Raw genomic sequence first — 20534 nt, 5'->3', positions numbered from 1 at the left:
TTTGTTTTATCATTTTGATGCTGTGGCTTTTTCTTCACTGTTTACTTAAGCGTGATTAGTTTGTGCCTGGTTATGAGAACAAATCCTGATATGGTTGGTTTTCCCATAAATGTTTATTGCTGTGGGTTAATTTCCATGTCCAGGTGGATGATAAAGTTGTGGATTTTAGGGTTAAGACTCATGTTCTGCTGACCTCAGAGTATAATTTGTAAACAGTGAATATGTTGGCTATGACGCAACGCAGCTCCGATGGTAAAACGGATTACGGGGGAAGGAGTAGTATTAAATTCATCATTTTTTTATGTTGCACCCTCATTTCCTTCAGGGAATTCCAGCATTGCTTGAGTAAACAAATCCGGAGATTACGTTCAAAGGGAAAACCAAAGGTCTAACCTTTTACTGTTAATATTTACTCTCAGGACACTTTTAACTTTCCTCATGTCCTGCTCCACCTCCTCACTTCTCCGTCATTCTGTCCCTCATTCATTCTCTCCAGCTCGCTCCAATGTGCGTGACTGTGGCGGAGCATCCTATCTGGGGAATTGTCATGGTAAACTCATCCTAATTCTCTACCCACCACCATCATTACCCCCTTCACCCCTCCATTTACCCTCTTACACTTCTATCTACGTCAGAGAGCAAGTGAGTGTGTTAATAGTTGGGGGGGGGGCTGCGGGTTGGGGGGGGTGGACAGTGGCACACAGGAGGGGACTGCCCTCATTGGGCAATAAAGTGACGTGTCTGACTCTCTTTCTAAAAAAGACACATGAAAAGAGACCCTCTTCCCCTCTGTATCCCCCTTTTACTGGCATGGGATTAGTTGGGAAAACTCTCCACGCTCTCCATGGACGTGATTTACAAATTATGCATGTCAATTGCTCGCTTCCTTTTCCACATTCATGCATGGGCTGCTTGAGACAGGCTGTTGTGCATCTGTTGTTTCGGCCTTTTTATTAGACCATTAAAGGGGGGCATTAACCAGCATCATTATTGTAGTTTTCCTCTGATGGTTTAGTTCACAGAGCAGCGCACAAAGGGAGAATCCAGATATGAAAGGAGAGTAAAGAAGCAAACGTCTCGTCTGGCAGAAACTCTGGGACAAAAATGTTCAAATCAGCTCTGTAAATCAGCTCTCTATTAAACACACATTTACGAGGCTCATTCTGTTTGGAAACCAAACTCTATGGTATGTGACAGAATACAGTGTGTGTGTGTGTGTGTGTGTGTGTGTGTGTGTGTGTGTGTATGTGTGTGTGTGTGTGTGTGTTTCTGTGTTAGTTCCTGCACGTATAACAGTGAGAAACAGAGACAGCCGAAACTCTCTCCCTCTCTGACAGCGTTGCTCACCTGCTCACGTTCTCTTTCACTTTCACTGCATCCAGTTTTGCGTCTGCTGGTGAGGAAATCTTTGAATGAAAGCAATAGGTCACAGACAGAGTGTGAGAAAGAGAAGAAGAAGGAGGGGGGACGGGGGGGTACAACGGGAAGCAAGCTACCCACGTAAAAGGAACTTTTTACTGTGCAAACACACTTTCCATCTACCCTGCTTGCTTCCTCCATCTCAGACTGGTGTTAATACACTGGAGAGCCCAGGCCTGTCTCAGAGCTCCTGCTTTCTCCTCAGGCTCTCCCTCCCGCTTCTCTCACCCCCATTCTCAGTCGCCCTAAACATTCTTTCCTCCCCTGTCACTGCGTGTCCTGTCTGCATCCCTCTCTCTCTCTCTGTCTCTCCTCATCTCTTTCTCCTTTCAAAGTGCTTCTCCTCATCTCCCTCTCATTTTCACTTGCTCCCCATTTCTCTCCTCCCGTTCTCTGCTGCACAGAGGGATCGATCAACTGCCAAAGTACGCGTAATCAAATATATGCATGTCAACAGAGAATCAGGTTATCTTGGCCTGGCTGAGCCTGTGCAGAACTTTCTAAAAAAAAAAAAAAAGTCAAACAGAATAAAGAGAGGAGAGTAAATGTACTATTTTTAGTGCATTCCCCAGCGTGCAGGAAAGTTGCCTCGGAGACATCACTTGTGCATTCTAGGTTCCTTTGTCACTCTTGCACCATTTCTGCGTTCTTACGCTGTTTGCCAGTGATGTATACTGTATCAGAGCTGACCACTACTTGCCGGCGCGCCGTGCGTCTGCGTCAGACACACAGTAAGCCTGTTGCCATGTTATTCTACGGAAGCTGAGAGCTGCTGACAAACACTGAGGGGAAATGGGGAGGGGGTGTGTGTGTGTAAGGGGGCAGCAGGGCCGGGAGAGACGACAGGGAAGAAGTGAGAGGAGCGGGAAGACAAAAGGAAGAGGACTCGTGTGACGTTGCAGTTTGCCCTTCTGTGTGACTTTGTCAACGTGACATGACCCCAGTCACATGGAGGGGGGCGGGGCAATGCCCTTTTGCAGACAGATGGACACGCACATACACACGTACACACAAAGTCGCACAGACACACTTATGCTTACGTCTGTTAGACAGTTCAAGCCAGTATTTAAAACAATTTATAACCCACTACCCCCTTTAACCTGACATGGCTTGGCTGTTTCAGTGAATGCTGACGCACTTCAGGCCTCTTCTTCACTGGCCATTCATTAAATTAACGCTCATTACACACTGACAATCATAAATCAACCTTCCACAACAATGATAGCAGATAACACAAGTTGTAACACAGCACACGAGCAGCTGTACCGATTCTTGAGGCGTTCAGCTGACCACTTCCTGTGCGTCAGCTGCGGAGAGTGTGTAAATTTCATCATAACTAAGAGCAAACACAGGAAAGGAAATTTCATATCCGCATGTTGTCAGGGTTTATGTTTTGAAGTAGATGGGAGCTAAACACAACAGTTTTAGGAGGTTGAGTGCATCTGAATATGTTTGGAAATCAAAAAGACTTCTCTCCACATTGAGTAGGCTGTGCTTTGACCGCAAAGGGAGGGGAGGTGGACCTCAAGTTCACTGAAATGTCAACTTTGGTTTGAAGTGACTTTGACTTTAAAGCGGCGCAAACACAGAACAGAAGATACACTGTCTTCCTTTTTTAGATTGACATTTATGTAGTTGTTGTTGTATTGCAGTGTTTTTTTGTATTATTGTGCAGAATGAAAGCATTTACTGTCAATGTTTATATAAACTGAGAACTATCTACCCCTCATACTTCTTGTGCATACATCTTATCTCCGGAATAGTGACAGTGAGATATGGAAGTAATGTGTTTGCATGCATTCTTTGTAACCACCATTATCATTATCTCCTGCTGACAAGTCTGAGTCTGACAGCCATCTTTACGTTGTACATCAGCACAACCTTTCACAACCTTTCACAACCCCTGTTTCTTTCCAGTTTTATTTTCTTGACCTTTGTTGATTATGGCAATTCACTGAAGCTTTGTGTAGTGTGCAGTAAGTGAAACTTTATCATCAGTGGACTGTGACTAAGAGGAATGACACGAAAGGTATTCTAGTCTCTCTATTCTTGCTCCAAGTGTTTATATGCACTTTGACCCCCTGCTGTTCCCAATTAGCCACAAACTGCTCCACCAGGAGAGATTTAAATGCCTTACATGTCTTATTTGATCAATAACAGTGTCTGAGTCAAGGACTTAGAAATGAAAACTATCCAGAGTTTTCTATTTTTGGCACAGAGTTCACACACATTACCATTACACCACCGTCGCCACTGTCTTTTTATGTCTCCCCCTCCCTTTTCCCCCTGGCTGCTCGTTTTCTTTCTGTTCATAAATCAAACTGTCCATCTTCATCAGAAGGTCACTGCTGGATGTAAGAATGGTGTTGGTTGGCCTCAGCGCCTGCCTTGTATTACAGACGCCCTCGCATCTGGCTGGACCCCCGGTAGTGCCAGGAAACATGCCAGGAATTCAAGGAATGGCTCAATGAACGATAAGAAGGAAATTCCCCACATCAGAGTGGACTAATAGCACAGAAACAACAGGCGCACCAGACAATCACTGGGGAGAAATGAAAGGGATGACGACAGAGAGTGGGATGGGAGGGGATGGAAAAGGACGGCCGAACAGACGAAGGTCTAAGTTTGACACTGCGACAATAAACACAGTGACAGCGGCTATCCTAAGAAGCCGAAAGTGATGACGAAGATGACGGGGTGACACATGAATAGGCAAAAGAAATGAATGGGTGGGGATGACCGGAGAGAGATAGGCGGGACGGTCATGGAGAAAAGCGCTAATGACCGGTGATAGAGATGAGAAGTGAAAGAAAACAAAGAGATGGAAGAGAATGACCAAATACAGATAGTGACTGCAGAGATGTAAAACAGATCTGTGTACAAGGGTGTTGGGCTGTTGCGAGGGACAGCTGTGGGACAGGAAGAAGACATAGATATGGAGGTATGTCACCGGAAAGGCGAACCTCTTAATCAAGTACTCAATGGGTGACAGTGAACGGAAAGAAAAGGAGACAAACATCACGGGCAGATTTCTGGTTGCTGAGTCCCTGTGTTTGACTGACAGCGCCTCTTTATGAGTCATTGACCGTGCTTCTCTACTGTCTCCCACACAGTACCATCTGCACTGAACATCACCAAACCCTGATCCAGATTAGCCCCCCCCCCCCCCTTTTGGAAGTGACCTACTAAATCTGACCTTACGCTAATGTCTACTGAAAAGCCTTTGTCTGGCTGCTGCTGGTGATTTGGAGGCAGCCAGTTAGTAATGGTTTTGAGCTGCTAAATTGCACCAGGAGGGATTGGATTACCTACCACCGGGGTTGTCCCCCGCCCCTTCCTCGTTTCCTTCTTTCTAGTGAATTACATCAGTAGGTAAGGCTGTGAGTAAGCACATACCTCACAGTCACAGGGGAGGCCAGACACATGTCCAATTAGAGCAGAAAGGTGGATAATGGGACATACAGTATGGCGGATGTTAGGAAGTAACACTGGTGCATGTGTGCTAGAAAGTATTTGACTCCCTCATGTGATACTGAAGGAAGGGAAGTAGAACATTATCCAATTGTCCATAAAATTCCCCAGGGTGCCTTATCTTGTATGAACATGATTAATTCCTGTAATATCATGATCCCAGCATTGACGTTGGCCAACTGCAATAACAGAATTGAGACTGTTAGCAATATTCCTGCCACAATCTGGGCTGCTTCTTTCAAAAGCTACATGCTAATTAATCTTGAAAGCAAAAAAGCATTCTTACTTGACAAAGCAAATCCTCTAAGTAGCCACTTAAAGAACTCTTTCCTAGGTCAGAATAACATTGTAAAGCTCAACCGAGACAAATTAAGTGCAGAACAATATGATGAGAGCAAGACATGAGATGTTATTTGTGCTTTATGATGTGGTTGTACGGTAGAAGTTGGGGTCAGAACTTGATCCAGTGAACATGGACAGTTCTGCCTCATTTTACTTTTGGGTTAAAACCTCAAATAATGACTTAGTGCGGTTCCCTGGCTTTTCGACCCATCTGAAACAGCTGACACAAGGCAGCTAGGTGGGTGTGTGAGTTTTGAGGTGAGGCAGTGAAAGGCACAGGCAGACAAGGAAAGGTAACTCTGTTTTTTTTGGTAGCAGCATTAAAACGAACCCCTGGGAAGTTTGGACGACTGACAGCTGAGGTGGAGGCTGGGGCAGCCAAGCAGGAGGGAGAGTTTTTCCTGTGTTTTTGTGTGTGTTTTCCTTCACTACTGAGGCTTATATATTATGGTTGCAGGCCTGTCTCTCAAGTCTGCATTTGAGTGTGACGAGGGTTCACTTAGGGGTATATAGGAAAAGGCCCCGGGGACGACCTGTGGAACACCCCGATTATCCTCAAGGGAGCAACGCTATTTAGGCGCGGTCCCCTGCCACCCTTCACCTCCAATGTGCCGAATCAGTGGAAGGCAGAAACCCAAAGAGTATCCCTGACACTAATATGGAAAAAAGCCTGTTTGGAGCGAATATAAGGGCAAATATTATTCTTCCTGAGCGTAACCACGGCGAGCACCTCTGACCTGGCAGTGAAAGTGCTGAAACAAAAAGCCCAAAGACTTTTTCTGCTCCATCAAAGGAGAGCTACATAAAATAAACATGGCCATCAGATTACCACGCTGAACACGGGGCCACGTTAGCCCGCGCCGGCCGCCCTGCCGCCCAACCCCATTGCTCTATGGGAGTTAAGTGTGGGGTCCGCTCAGTCAACACCATGACGCAAAATGGAACAAGCCTCTGACAGAAGCCCCGGGCTGATGGAATAAGGCCCCTACCCACAGGCCCACAGGCCCCCCGGCCTGAGAGAAGCATGCTGGGCGAGAATAAGTGAGAGAGGCAGGAAAACAGGAGGAATGAGGAGGAAAGGAGGGAAAAGGTAGATGAGGACGTTTTGAAGAAGAGGAAAAGACCGCCATCCCAAATTGGTGGCACTGGCCCTGTCCCAAATTGAACACATAAATGGGCTCCTGCCCCTGCAAGGCAGCTCAGGACAGACAGCCGCCAGTGAAGGGAAGGCCGTAGCAGGGCAAGGCCGGGCACCGTGGTCGATGTTGGTGTCTGTAGCTGCCAGTGAGGCTGTGAGGCTTAGCTGGCTGGTCCTGCTAACAGTGAACAGCCTCAGCCCACTGGAGCTGACCTCACAGGGGTTCTTTTATACCCTTGCATGTGCCTGTGTGAATTTTTGTGTCAAGGCGTGCATGTGTGCACCAAGAGCAGAGAAGAGAAGAAAAGTTTGTGTGTTTATGTGTGCATTTCATGTTTGGGTGATGTAACCAGAAGAAAACAGAGTTATCCCTTGGACGCTCTTCTCCTCGCCTCACTGAGGCTCCCTGTCCATTTCATCTATGAGTCTCCCCATCTCCAGTCTCAGCCACAAGCCTGTCGTCTGTCTGAATCTGATGATTTCCCTCCCTGCACCTCTGGCTTTCCCTCCACTCGTCTCAAGACTCACATAGATTCCTACACCCCCAGTCTGTCTCTTTGTCTGTCTGTGACATGACAGAGATTCCCCTGCTCCTCTGTTTCCTGCCTGGCCTTAACACGGGACTATTCCCACAGCCATCAAGAATATTCCACTCTCACTTTGTTGACTGTGTCTCTCATACAGCCACATAAATATTTTCAGTATGAAATCCAAAAGGAGAATTTTTTTTCATTTCCTTGGAACCAGATTCCAAGCAAGTAAGCTAATAGTATTATGTCTCCCATGTGGGTTCGGGATAGAAAAACAGTGTAGGTTCCGAACAGATTCCACAATTTCGGTAATGATGACTACTTTGGTGCTGAAGCCTCACACTTTCCCCTCCAGGTTCCTGATAGTACATGTCTCACAACCTCCATCAGTGGCTTACAGTCATCGTATTCTGCCCTTTCCTCTGACGTAGGGCTTCAAAACCCTCCTTACACTGCAGGCTTAAGAATGACGTAGAGCTCAGGTAAAGTGTTACCAGATCACAAATAGATTGTGCAGCAGTGCCAGTTTGTGGCTGTGAGTGTGGGAGCCATTGGGCTTATTCTGGTTCCTGAAAATGACTCCTGTGTGTACAACAATGAATACAATCACTGTGGTCCACTGGGCCTCACACCAGCAGCATTACATTACCGTGCCTGCCTCCCTACTGTTTTCCTTCTCTTTTCATCCTTTTCTCTTTTCTCCTCTGACTCAGCTGTTTTGTAGGAAACTCCGTCTCTTTGAAGAAGGGAAGAATCTTTCATTACTCGACAGCAGGGAGAGAGAAGGAAAGAGGGAGATGATAGGGAGAAAATAACTGCTCCATTGTCTTCAGCCCCCTCCCGGCAGCCACCAATGATAATTGTGTTGAGCTAATTACAGAGAGACTCTACAACAGGTGTGGGTCTCTGCACCTGGGTGAAGAAGACTTCCTAGTGCGTACATGCATGTGTGTCTGTTTGTGAGACAGAGACGTGTGTGTACGCATGATGTCGCAATTCTGGGTGAAAGTGTGTATGTCATTTTGTCTGCAACAGTGAGATCACAGTATGTCTGTGTGTGTGTGTGTGTGTGTCACATGCTTACTAAACTTTCAGACAGTGGTCACAGTATTGTATCAGACTGTTACTCAAAATATCAAACAATTAGCTCGAACCTATACCCTTTTGAGCCCATCTGTATTAGATTATACATGTACAGTCTACATCTGTATGACATTACTGGAAAGTTGAAATTAGCACACAAACACACTCTCACTCATACACCACAGTGAATTCCAAATTAGGGTGATTACAATCCCTTAATTGATGAATGCAGCCACATGGTGCCCCTTCTCATGAATCACAATCTATAACCGGTTCCCTTGAATGGCATGCGTTTTTGATGTCAGCACAGCGAGAATATTTGGGAGACAGAACCGGAGGCAACAGTGATGATGTAAGAGAGGGGGTCTCTCACGGGACCCATGGTTTTTTTGAGCTTTTTACCGTAAAAGAATTAATCTGACAAGCTGACCAGAAGAGAGGAAGTATGATGTCTTTATTCTGTGGAGACGTCAGAGAGCTCAACCCTCAAAACAAAGACGGTGGGGAATTGTTTTTGCAAGCTTCCTGGTTGACTAGACAGTAAAATTGACTGGACATTACAGAAATGTGACAAGGTCAATTTAATGGCGTCATTTCAAATAATAATAACATCACCTGTCTTCCCTGTTTAGTTGAATATATGCTTAATGAGCTGCCTGCTAGACATTTTAATGGGTCCAGTCGATTAAACCACATTAGTGAGATGGGAAATCCTACTGATCAGACCACTTTAGTGTGTCACATTAACCAAAGGGAAATTAAAATCACCCTTGCCCTTAAGTCACCAGCTTTACGATAGCTTACCTTGGTAAAAGAGTCTCATTTGTGTGCTTGAGTCATGACCCTACGTAAAAGGCTGCCCTTATTACAGGAAATGAGATTTTGCCTTAGGAGCAGATGACAATATAGATGTATGATTGCCTCTTTAGTCAAGCAATTCTACCTGCAGACTCATCATTTCATGTCATAGGGGAATGAGTCCTGCATTGCCACCTAGTGGAATGCTTTTTTGATGTTTTGAAGCTGAGGGGAAGTGCCAACCACCAGGGGCCCTACTATGGGAAACAACAAGATCGTATGGAAACTGTAGGTCTTTTAGACTTGAGTTCAGAATTTTATTAAAAACAAGTAATTTAAAAACAGACATTGAAGCCAAGTTAAACAGCCATGTAAAGCATAACAGTACGTGGTCCAAAGGACAGGTTTTTATTCCCTGCTTTGAAATAAACACATAAAAAACATATTTCTCTTACTTGAAAATATCTAAATGAATAAATGTGTTGATATGAAAGTAATGACAGTAATGTCCAGTTTGATTTTTCTGCTGCTTCTTTGGTAGTGGGGGTCATTTTCCTTTTTAACTTGTATGCAACATCCATAAAGAAAAATTTTGGCTTGCTCAAAGCCGAGTCCTCTGATTGGCAGGTAGCTCATCCTGATCCAGTCCCCACAAGAAGGTGCGAAGACGTGTCACTTCCTTTTGGAGCTCAGGGCTTGGGATCGGCTGGGAGAGGTCAAGGCGTGGGGTCTCGTTTGGCAGGATAAGAGGAGGGTGGTCCAGGAAGCTCTCAAATATATCTGGAAGATGAAGAGAGGAAATGAAATAACTGACTGGACAGATTGTTTGACTGGTTCCTTTGTATGTTTGAAATATTACCCGTATTCCTTTCACAGAAATGTCTTTGTTGGAATACACAATGATTAATGAAAAATTTATAATCATAAATTCAATTTTCTAAATTAAATTTGGCTGGCTTTCCTTTTGTCCCAGTTGTTTATTACCTCCACCGAGCTCTGTGCCTGGCGGAGGAGCCCAGGATGCTGGTGGGGCTCTGGTTGGTCCCAGCTTGTAATGGGTCAGTAGGTGGTGCAGCTGGGCGGGGCTTAACAAGGCATGGTCCTCCTGTAAACTGATCCAGGATGACTAGAAGAGGTTCACAAAGAGGAAAACTACCCGTTATCATCCCAGGGGAGGTCTGAGTAGACGACTGCGCTTGTAGTTATATTACCTGAATGAGTCTGGTCTTGGGAATACATAGAAAGTTGACTATGACTGACAACTTCTTCATAAACTCAGAAGCAATATCTCCTAATCCCGCCCCCTGCAGCCAATCCAGCACCAGGTCCAAGTTTGTACGGATCTGGACGGCTCTGGACCAAGAAAACAATCCATCTTGAATAGAAAAATAAAGGAGAGAAAAGAGGAAAAACGTATCAAGCCAGGATATAATTCTGTCTGGTTGTCCAGGAAAAAACTCTTATGTTATCTTGTGAACTCTTGGCCCAAAGACATGGATCAATGAGGGCTTTTTTGTTCTCACCTCTCTCCAGTAATGTATTGAGCAAAGAGGTGTTGGTGAAGAAGAAGAGGTAGCCAAAGGTTTGAGAGGTGAGCGGAGGGGACAGGCAAGCTTCCCGTGACAGCATCAGGGAGCAGCGATACACCTCCACCAGCCCAGCGACTCTAGGTGGTAAGGTACACACATCATCCACCTCTACTTCCCCTTCTCTTTTCTCTTCTACCTCTGCTCCATCTTTGTCTTTCTCCTTCTCCTCACTGGTAAAAGGGTTGGTGTCCAGTAAGGCCGGAAGGAGGGAGTAGAGGGTCTTTGAAGATGACAAAAGTGTGTTTTTGTTACTACCGCTCCCAAGAAGAAAGAGAGATTGATGAAGATTAGATGATTTTTTTTTTTTTTACCTTGGTGAGGTGATACACACACTGTTGGAAGGTGTGCATGATGACATCATCTAGCTGTGCCAGCGCTTCAGAACAGGTGTCCATGTCAGCCGTCAAAACTGGGTCCCCAGGGGCTTTGACAAAAATGATCATTAAGCTAAATTAAAGTGCTTGTCTCACTTTTATGTTTATTTTTAATACTGACGTATTCAATTAAACAGCCTTCATATTTCAAATAATTCTCACCCTCAAACTCCCATTCTTTCTCCATGGATTCAACTTTAACCTGGAAGAAGTTTAGGAGCTCTGTGGCATTTGACATCCAGAACATCAAGGGTCGAAGGTCCGAGGACAGTTTCTGGACATTCGGCGTGCTAATCTCTCCTTCTTGCTCTGTGGAACTGGACACAATATTTATATGATTCTAAAGTTAGCTTAGTTGTAAAATCTTTTTTTTTTGCCAGTTTTTTGTTTATACTTTGTGTAAAAATAGCCTGGCTATTATTACTCAACTATATTTGAGCCATTTTCAACTTCACTGACTTGCAATGCTTTGATCATACCACAAAAATTTACCAAAGACATAACAGCACAAGTACAAATGTATCATGAATCACTCAGCAGGAGATCTTGAAACAGGGGGAACATGAGGAATAAGAAAAATGTTCGTACTTTTGCGTGGGATGCTTATCCCCAAATTCCTTAATGTTATCCTGTAAAGAGAGTTGGAGACAGAAGAGAGGAGAGACATCTTAGTGTGGAGGTGGAAGAGGAGGAGGAGGAGGAGCAGCAGAGTCTAGCCCTACAGCCAGGACAATTACAGCACATTTTCCAGCAGGAGGGAAGTGACATCAACTCATCCTCGCTCCTGTCCACAACCTAGCAGGCCACAATGAGGGGCATATGTCTGTCTGCTGGTTTTTCTGTCTGACTGAATTTGGCGATCTCAATCTGCCCACTTGACGTTTCCCTGCCAAGTCTTTCTAAATGTGGTCGCAACCAAGTATCACTGTCCCAAAAAGGGTTCATGTTTCATTTGTTATTGCTCCACAGATGAACCAGGACTAAACCTCTGAGATGTTTTATCATTTTACTGATTCAACATCTATCATTAGACATATCAAATTTCGCACACTTGGCTGTTTTTATACTTACCCAGACAATCTCTTTTATTAGATTGGCTGCTTTGAGTAATATCTGTGGTGTGAGAGCAGGGTCGAGGTGCTTGGAGGCATGATCTATCATGATTGACAGGAGATAAGCAGGCGCTAAAGGCCCTCCCCCGGAGTCTGGAGAGGAGTTTTTGGATAGTATCTCCTAAGAGAAAAGTGAGGGACAAACATCAATGTATTTTTTATTCCAATTAGAATCAGTTTATAGAGGTTCTCTGTCTGGCTGGCTCACCTGTAACAAGGCATCAGCATGACGAGAGTGGAACTTCAAAACTGCCTCTGTAGTTCCCAAGTACTGTCTCAGTGCTTCCTGTCTGTCCACCAGCCCAGACGGGCAGCAGGTGGTGGAGGCATCAGAGTGCCATGGCAGGGTCAGTGCCAGCGGCGGAGCTGGAGTCACACGGGGGTCACGGTACAAGAAGAGGAAATGGTTCCCCAGACCAATCACATCCCCAGGTTTTAGGATGGCCTCTCTATAAAGAGCAACCCCGTTGTGCGTGACGGCACCTCCTCTGAAAGGCCGCATCAAAGCTGAAACAGGATGGAGTTCGATGAGTCCAGAATACATCACAAACTGCAATAATTCTTGAGTCCATGCTGCCTGTACCTTGTCCGGTGGGCGTGTCAGGAACAGCTGAGTCTCTCCTCACCAGTAAATGTCTAGCTAAAAGGTCAGGTGCAGAGAGGAATGTGTCCACCTTCAAGGACCTCTTCCCCTTCCTCTCTCTTTCTCTATCCTTCTCTCTCTCCTTCATTGTAGGCTTTCTCCCAAACACATGCGTATGTCCCGCCATGATGTACAAAACAAAATCCTTAAAAAACAAAGAAAAAAACAAAAAAACAGAGTTGAGTCGAGGTAAGTCTGGGAGGTCTGCTATCTTTTAAGTGCTACAGCTTGTATCCATCTTCCATCTGATGTTATGTTGAACTGAGGGTGGCTGATAAGGAATGAAGTGTGTCACAGTTTGCGACAAAGGAGACCTGTGTGAGGTCATTGTGTGAGATGGAGTGATGTACAAGGAGAGGTTTCATGTTTTTGGGGGTTAAATTGTTGAGGCATTGTGTTGCTTTGCTGTTTTGTGTTGGGTGCTGAACAGTAGAGACTTGTAGAGGGATGTCGATGGTATGTGCTGATTGCAAACATGCAGGTATGATGTCATGATCAGGGTGTGTGCCAAATGCTCTACAACTTGCCGCTTACTTTGCATATGCGCATATCTGTGTGTGTGTGTGTGTGTTTGTGCACGCGCGTGTATATGTGTGTGTGTGCGTGTTTACATAAGGGTATCGTAAGAGTGTGTGTAGGCGGTGTTTGTTTATTTGTGTGTGTGAGGTATCTGTCAACATGTCTTGCCTTGCTCTGATCGTATCCCTGTAGCAACAGGAAATAGGGTCGGTCTGTGGGTGGAAGTATCAAACTTTGTGACATCACTTCCAGGTCACAGCTTGAGTAATTCTTCTCATCTTCTGGTTGCTGGTTCGTCCAACCAACCTTCCCCTCTGCTTTTGATGTTCTAGTCTAAAAAATGGGTTAAAATATGTTGTTAAGACAACAAACACATTCATGAATTCACTTTCTTGCTATCATCGTCTTTACCTCTCCAGGTTGTGGGTTGACCATGCTCACAATGTTTTTCCTGTCCGGCACTCCTCCATTATTGTTCGGGCGACTACCAGAACTACGTGGGTCATTGCTGACATGGTTGCCTTGGCGACGCCGCAGGCTGAGGTTCATGTCACTGATGCTCCTCCTGAGCTCCGTGTTCCTTCCACGGTGACCACGCTCAGTTTCTTCTGGTCCACCCCCTGATGACATCCTGCTTCGCCTCCAGCGCACACCTGTTACCCAGACAACCAGAGGATCAGTCTGCCCTTGTGACATGTGTAAACATTTTCCTGTCCATATTACCACACCTGTCTATAATCATTCATACCTTGATAGTTCTCTCCCTCCCTCTCGCGCTCCTTCTCGCGCTCTCTCTCCTCTCTCTCATAGTCTTCCTTCCTTTGGATTTCAAAGCGCCGCTCAAATCCATCCTTAGGCCTCCACATGTCCACTAACAACAAGGGACATTCCCACGGGGCTACACTTCTCCGACACTCCGTCTCCCACTTGATAGCTCCATCTGGCTGCTGGATGGGCTTTCCAATGACATCACACAACAGGAAGTCCTCGGGGCTGTGTTTCTGGAGAGCTAGAAGGTAATGGAGAAAGGGGGGTGGTGGATAATTATTATTCCATAACACTGCTGTTTATGTTTATATTAAACCCCTCCCAACTGGCTAAACATATTTGAACAAACAGATTTCTATTAAAGCATCGCAGCAGAGGTCCAAATAAAAGTTTCCTTCTCCAGCACCTGCGTCATCTGTCTCCTCCCTCTCTCTCTCCGTGTAGCGAGTGATGACCTGGGCGATGAGCTGCCTGGCTGTCGAGTGAATGTTGGCCAGCAGGGAGCGGTAGTTAGCTCCACTGGCGAGGGCATCTCCATAGATCTTGATCAAGCCTGGGGCAGAGGAAGAGGCAGGGGGCAGGTAGTGGTGAGAGGAAGGGGTAATCGAGTGGGCCCAAACCTCTCTCTCCCTCTCCCCCACCGCCCTGTCCCGGTCACTGTTGGAGCGCCCCCGCAGGAAAAGATGGGAAAGGCGCTTAGTGCGTGACTGGGGCCCAGCAGGCCGTGGCCTGAGGAAGGCCGGGGAAGGGGACGGGGATGGAGTTGGGGAAGCCAGCGAGGGAGTGGAGTTAGAAAGGGAAGAGGAAGGAGCAGAGGGGGCCTCGTGAAGGGAGGCTGCGTCAGAGCTGGTGGTCGACCTGGGAACAACAGAGGAGGGGAAGACAGATGGAGGAGAGAGGAAGGAGAAAGGAAGGGACAGTCAGCTGTGAATTATGACTGACTAAACACGGACAAACAACAAGGACTGAAATAAAACAGGGAAAGATTACAAGGTTGAAAGGATACTAATGACAGTGGAAGTAAGATAGAGGGCATCAGTTAAAATGCCTTTTTATTCTCAAGTCAAACTAAATAGAATGTTGATATTATATTGAATATAGATATGAAATTCACGTAAGTGGAGGGTAAGTATATATGCGTAAAAAGATTAGAGAAAAAACACAGCAGAACTTCAGACTTACTTGACAGAGATAGCACTGGGCCAGCGACCCCCGAGCTTGGCAAAGTGTTTTCTGGGGGAGTTAATCCACAGACCCACTGGGAAATGGAGCTTTCTGAACCGAGGACTCCCAGACCCCTCCATCTGCGTACAAAGTACACAATTTAAAGACATATCCAGTTTTAAATTGTACAGATACTGTAACTAGCGGTATTTCTCCAATCTGTTTTGAATCTACCTCGACACAGTAGTGAGGAATGTGTGTCAGCAGTGCCAGAGTTGAGACAATATAACAATAGAATGATGTCACTATCAAGATATATCAACAGGATACCGACAGTAAGTTGTCAACATGGTGAAAGCAGAAAGAAATTAACCCAAACCCCCCCAATCAGCCCTTGAAAAACATAGAGTCTCAAACAGGAAGCATCTTTTGTAGCAATCAGGTCCAGCTGTCGCATTGACATGGAAATACCCACACTAGAAGGACACTACGACGCCATTTCTGTGTTAACGATGAAAAAAAATTCCATTAAAATTGAGAATCACCTTAAAAGTCAAATTTGGAAAACTTTAAAGCATAATATCTGACTAAATTACAGATGTTGCCATATATTCACACATATAATTCTCTTACTGTGATTCCAAACGGAAAAGACAGCAGTTTTTATTATTGGTGATCAAATCGTTCGAATAGTTTAAAGGTAAATAAAATTGACTCTGCTTACCCACAGTCACTTCTGATCCTTTTGCAGTGTATATTATAAACCTTTGACTCCTAAACGTAAAGATGCAGCTCAAAGTAATCTAACAATCTTGTATGTTTCCTTTTCACCGCGACTAAATTCCATTTTTCAAAATCATCAGCCCGTCACATATCTACATTTGCACCTCTAATTCTTAACATCCATTAGATCAGTCGTCTTTTGACTTAAATATCTTTTTTCTTTTAATTTCCTCTATGGCTGGACAAGATATGTTCCCTTGCTGTGGCTCTCAGCCTCTCTGGGTCTATAGATAGAGAAACGGGACCATTGTTCTAAGTGACAGAATTTCCTTCCTCTGCAGTGGACAACACCTATATCCTGGCCAAATGGGGGAGAGAGAGAGAGACAGAGAGAGAGACAGAGAGAGAGAGAGCGATACCAGCACAAATGTGGGTCTTTGGGACTCTGCACTAGAGTCAAACTGTCCGAAATGTATGGAGTTGATGTCAAAAGTAGAACTAAATCAAACATGGAATCTGAGCCTCAGAAATGTCTCAAAGAAGGCAGCCATTTAAATTTTGCTCTCAGTTGTGATCCATGATTACAAACAATATCACAAAGAACTCAGAAAGCTATTTAGTTTGAAGTTTTATTGGAAAGAGGATGAGGGGAAACTCACACTGAGAGGCAGGAAGTGAGACACCTGTGATCTTTGACCTTTTCTTTGACAGGAAGATGGTGGAAAGAGAAAGCGGGCCGTTGCTAGGTCTCCATTCATTGGCTGGATCGTTCCTAGTCCACCCTGCTAGACTCGCAAATGGTAAATGGACTGCATTTATTCACACACACAACCAAGGGGGAGGCCGCAACACAACGTGCCAAGGAGCGATTAGGGGCTCACTACCTTTCTCAAGGATACTTAACATAAATAAATCCTTCAGCAACTAGATGGCCTTACAGCCATGCCGCACTAAATGCCATCTGAAAGGACTCTCCATTCTTTAAAGCTACAGTAAAACACAGGTTACTATTAACTTTCAATGTCAGACTCATGTTCAGGCTCTTGTTTCACCAAATTTAACTGCTGTACAGTTCATGAATATCATATGTCAGCCATACTAATGTAAAAACTCATTTGAATCTACATTCTCAAATATATTTGGCACTGCACGTTTTTTCTTTCGATGTCACTGTGTGGGCTACATCATGTCTACCTAGATATATTTTGCCTCAATTGTTACATCATAATATTGGTATTTTCATGAGGACTTGGGGGATTTGGGGGAATGAATTTAGACATGACTTAAAACTTGAGCAAAAAGAAACTGACATTAAATGCCGCTTACACAGAATCAAAGAATGATTTACTTTATTTAAGACTAGGTCTCTAGTGCGATGCTAAACACAAACCAGTAGTGTAGCCACACTTTGCAGAAATAAGGGCTGTTGTCATGTCACTGTGGTTTGTCTGCTCCCCAGAGAAAATAAAACTATACTACTTCTACTTCTACATCTACTACGATATCTATGACTTATATTGCCTGTCCGTCATTAAGAAATGGCCATTCGTATTTAGAGGAAAACGGCTGGCTTGAGTTAATGGTATAATCGTTAGTAATAAAGGGAATTTAAAGAGCTGGGAAGCGAGGAGTGATCATCTTGCAGCAGTCGTAATACTCAATGTCCCAGAATCCTTTACGTGTATCAGAGGTAGGAGGCGGACATTGTTCTGAAGAGGACACATCAGAATTCGTTTCAAGGTTAGCTATCCATAACTCCATTGTGTGTGTGCTTCGTTGATGTTATGTTAATCTGTTTAGACGCATGGTAACCTAGCAAAGCTGTAGAATTAATAAGGTGTACCGAAATACGGCCAATTCAATTCAACATGTTTTAAACAAGCTAACGGCTAGCGCGAGCACTCTGCTAAGCTAGGCTTCTTCAAACTAAAGCTTACTGACTTGGTTGTGAATTTGTTGTTCCTTTTTTTTCCCCCAAGAGGACTTAAAAATATCAGAGATTTTTTTTTTAAATGGTAATCATGGATGCGACAAAAACCAGGGCTGAGATTCGTATGAATGCTGACAAGAGCTGTCAATGCTGTAAATAACGTTAGCTTAGCCAGCTAACGTTGATCCTTACTTTGAGGTCACACCGAGGCAGTTGTATTTTACTACTGTGCTGCAGTTGCTAACTCTGTGCTGTGTCCCAGCATCGTCTTGACCTGTGAATCCACTAACATGTCTGAGAAAATTGAGGAGAAGATCCAGAACTATAGGACTGCGCCTTTTGACGCCCGATTCCCCAACACCAACCAGACCCGCAACTGTTTCCAGAACTACCTGGGTGAGAACATGGATCAGTGCAGATAATCAAATCGGCCTACTAATTACAGTGTAGACATGTCAGTGTTGCAAGAGGGGGGGTCACAGGAAATATTCATAAACACGTATGGATTTATGTTGCACCCTATTGAAAACCTTTAAAAGATTGTTATTTTAGATCTTCTTATTACTTCAAAAGATTAAAACACACGTCAACATAAAATTAAGTGTATGAAAATGAAACTATAGCAGTTTCATCTTGACCATGATTCCTGTGTCCTAATCCTCAAAGGTGGTGCGTTCATGTCTGTGCTATCAGGCTACAGGATTAGCTTGATGTGCACATTTTTCACACTTGTACAGTGCCTTGATGTCCTCCCAGCTCTTTTTAATTTTCAATCTGTTGTATTTTTTGTTTTTATTTTTTTAATTTGATGCACACTACAACACTGGTATTGGTACTGGGGCATCTAAAGGGACTAATATTTCAATTATAATGTGATTGTCTAACTCACTGACTGTCACCTGAGTGTTTGTGGTCAGCTGAGAAGAAGGTTGACAATGATTCCTAAACCAGTCCTTTTTAAAGATATTGTTGCTGTAAATCAAAAAGCAAGGCCACTGAAAAACTGTCATTATGTAGAGCAATGTGACAGAAAAACAAACTGAAAGTTGCCCACAGTTGTTAATCATCACTGTTGTAATTTGTGAATGTCGTCACTCAGTAAAGTAGGTTAAAGTGATGGAAATATGACCTTCACATAATACAAGTAGTGTTGAAATGTGCTTCATTAAATAATCAGATACTCAACTGGAAGTACTATTAAAATTATATTTACCATAAAACTAAGGAGTAGTGCTGTTGATATTTGCCTCATTTATAACCTTGCTGTCGACACGGTGGCCAATTTTGCTCTCCATTTTAGTTTATACATATGCATGTTAATACTGTGCTTGTTTTTCTACTATTGTGAAGTTTCTATTAGGGTAAAACTGTCTGGAGCCTACGCTTAAAGTCATTAAATCAATTCTAATGAAACTGGCATTTTTAAAAGAACATTTTCATATGTGGGTGGGATCAGTCACCCACCACCACCACACATTGTTGCTTTAACATCTTACACAGCATGTTATAAGTAAAGGGTTTTCACTTCATTCTACTTTTTGACTTGTTTTGCTGTCCCTATTTGATGGTGTAAATATAGAAAGGTGGTTAACGTTGACATCCTCTTGTCGTGTCCTCCAGACTTCCACAGGTGTAACAAGGCCCTGTCAGCCAAAGACCAGGACATCACTCCCTGCCAGTGGTACCAGAGGGTCTACAAGAGTCTCTGTCCCATAGGCTGGGTAAGTTTTAAGACATTGGTTCTGATGAAGTTTTCAGGTTGCCTCTAGAAAAAGGAGACCAGCGAGCCTTTTTGTTTTGAAGGTTTGGGTCGAGGATTTTCAAGCCATCGATGAATCTTAGTCTCTTTCACCTCAGTCAGAAACCTCCTTTAACCTCTGACTGCCGTCTGCAGTGGTGACAGGGTTATTCAGCAGTCACTCGAGTTAAATGACCCTACAGTAGAAGGGGGGTATCGATCAGCTCAGCTCAGCATGGATGTGAACCCTGTAATTAGCCACCATCAACATAGGAGCTCCTCTAGCAACAGTTACTTGCAGAGCATGGTGTCAATGAAAGCTTGTTGCCTCCACCTGTGAGCCTTGGAAGTTTTATTCATCTCAGCCTCAAATCCAATGTGTCACTCAGCATTAGCAGTCTAAAAGTAGTATTGTGTTGCATCATCCTGTTGCGCTGCCTTCGAGTTTGCAACGTGAAACCGGTGTCTTGTCTGAGTTTAATGATTCCTCCACCTCCTGCAGGTGGAGAAGTGGGACGAACAGATAGAGAATGGAAGCTTCCCTGGGAAGATCTGAATCAGCCAGCCCCATCGACTATGACAGTCCGCTTTGCTGGATATTCTCGTCGTTCCAACCTTAACCTGTGTTGTAGGCCTCAGGACATCTTCAAGCAGCTGCCATGTCATCATCATCATTATGATCTTACTCTATTAACTTAAACTTTTAATACGCACAAGGGTTGAGCCTGCATGTTAGGGTCTAAGGTTTGTTTTTCTTCTCCGTCAGAAGTTGCTCCTCTGCATTGTGTGTTAATAAATATACTGCAGAAAATGAATGCGGCGTCATTCTTAACGTTTTTGATACTCATTTGGATTTGTAGCTTGTCGTCTCAAGCAGTCGGACAAAATGTTGATCAAGAAATAAGACAAGCTTTTTTGATTCCAGTGTAAAAAGAAGTCCCGCTCACTGTTAAAGCATGGTAGAACTGACATTATAAATTTAAATGAATAAACATCTGCAGGTTTTGGACTGAAGAGACTGACAGACCTGTAGATGCGTTAGATCATAGCACCTCAACCTGACACACCTGGTCAACTAATTTTGGCCTCAAGTATTCACAAAAAAAACCCTTTCTTCTTCTACGCAATAAGGATTTAAACTTGAATTTGAATTATTTAAAAAAACAGTTATGCTGAGTTGTAGAACTAGTGCT

General features: G+C 44.1%; 2 protein-coding genes and 1 long non-coding RNA gene across 4 annotated transcripts in view; 2 read left to right on the top strand and 1 right to left on the bottom strand.

The window, feature by feature from the left end:
- LOC147253205 (uncharacterized) overlaps positions 1–10426 on the top strand; it is a 36250-nt gene extending 25824 nt beyond the window's left edge. The window contains exon 4 of the long non-coding RNA XR_015118533.1: positions 10315–10426. This is a non-coding gene — a long non-coding RNA (uncharacterized LOC147253205). The remainder of the gene's footprint in view (positions 1–10314) is intronic.
- Positions 9060–16457, bottom strand: rasip1 (Ras interacting protein 1). Of its 2 annotated transcripts, none has more exons than XM_086218266.1 (16): positions 16333–16457; positions 14969–15090; positions 14193–14644; positions 13767–14027; positions 13430–13671; positions 13187–13351; positions 12440–12644; positions 12065–12363; positions 11816–11977; positions 11333–11373; positions 10907–11061; positions 10682–10794; positions 10305–10590; positions 9993–10156; positions 9766–9907; positions 9060–9561 (listed from the first exon to the last, which is right to left on the bottom strand). In XM_086218266.1, exons 1-16 carry the CDS (start codon positions 16429–16431, stop codon positions 9383–9385), a joined length of 3087 nt encoding a protein of 1028 aa, XP_086074392.1. In that variant the 5' UTR covers positions 16432–16457; the 3' UTR covers positions 9060–9382. The 2 variants fall into 2 exon arrangements, with proteins under 2 accessions (XP_086074392.1, XP_086074393.1); XM_086218267.1 differs by lacking the exon at positions 16333–16457 and adding an exon at positions 15675–15938.
- A 790-nt stretch (positions 16458–17247) lies between these two features.
- Positions 17248–20156, top strand: cox6b2 (cytochrome c oxidase subunit 6B2). The gene is made up of 4 exons (XM_086217157.1): positions 17248–17413; positions 17866–17999; positions 19224–19324; positions 19844–20156. The coding sequence occupies exons 1-4, from the start codon at positions 17334–17336 to the stop codon at positions 19895–19897; spliced, it is 369 nt and encodes a 122-aa protein (XP_086073283.1). The 5' UTR covers positions 17248–17333; the 3' UTR covers positions 19898–20156.
- Positions 20157–20534: the final 378 nt, after the last annotated feature.

The sequence above is a fragment of the Aulostomus chinensis genome, chromosome 11, assembly GCF_037954235.1.
Source record: "Aulostomus chinensis isolate RoL2024-O1b breed Wild chromosome 11, RoL_Achi_v1.0, whole genome shotgun sequence".
Taxonomy (NCBI): domain Eukaryota; kingdom Metazoa; phylum Chordata; class Actinopteri; order Syngnathiformes; family Aulostomidae; genus Aulostomus; species Aulostomus chinensis.
Note: the sequence above shows the minus strand (reverse complement) of the source record. Positions and strands in the feature narration are given on the sequence as shown.

Excerpts from the sequence above, each read along its gene's own strand:
- rasip1 (XM_086218266.1), bottom strand. The coding sequence starts at position 16,431 with ATGAATGGAGACCTAGCAACGGCCCGCTTTCTCTTTCCACCATCTTCC. Across the intron at positions 11,062-11,332 it reads GATAAGCATCCCACGCAAAA|TTCCACAGAGCAAGAAGGAG; the intron begins GTACGAACATTT and ends TATTGTGTCCAG. Across the intron at positions 10,795-10,906 it reads GAAAGAATGGGAGTTTGAGG|CCCCTGGGGACCCAGTTTTG; the intron begins GTGAGAATTATT and ends TTTTTGTCAAAG.
- cox6b2 (XM_086217157.1), top strand. The coding sequence starts at position 17,334 with ATGTCCCAGAATCCTTTACGTGTATCAGAGGTAGGAGGCGGACATTGT. Across the intron at positions 18,000-19,223 it reads CTGTTTCCAGAACTACCTGG|ACTTCCACAGGTGTAACAAG; the intron begins GTGAGAACATGG and ends CGTGTCCTCCAG. Across the intron at positions 19,325-19,843 it reads GTCTCTGTCCCATAGGCTGG|GTGGAGAAGTGGGACGAACA; the intron begins GTAAGTTTTAAG and ends CACCTCCTGCAG.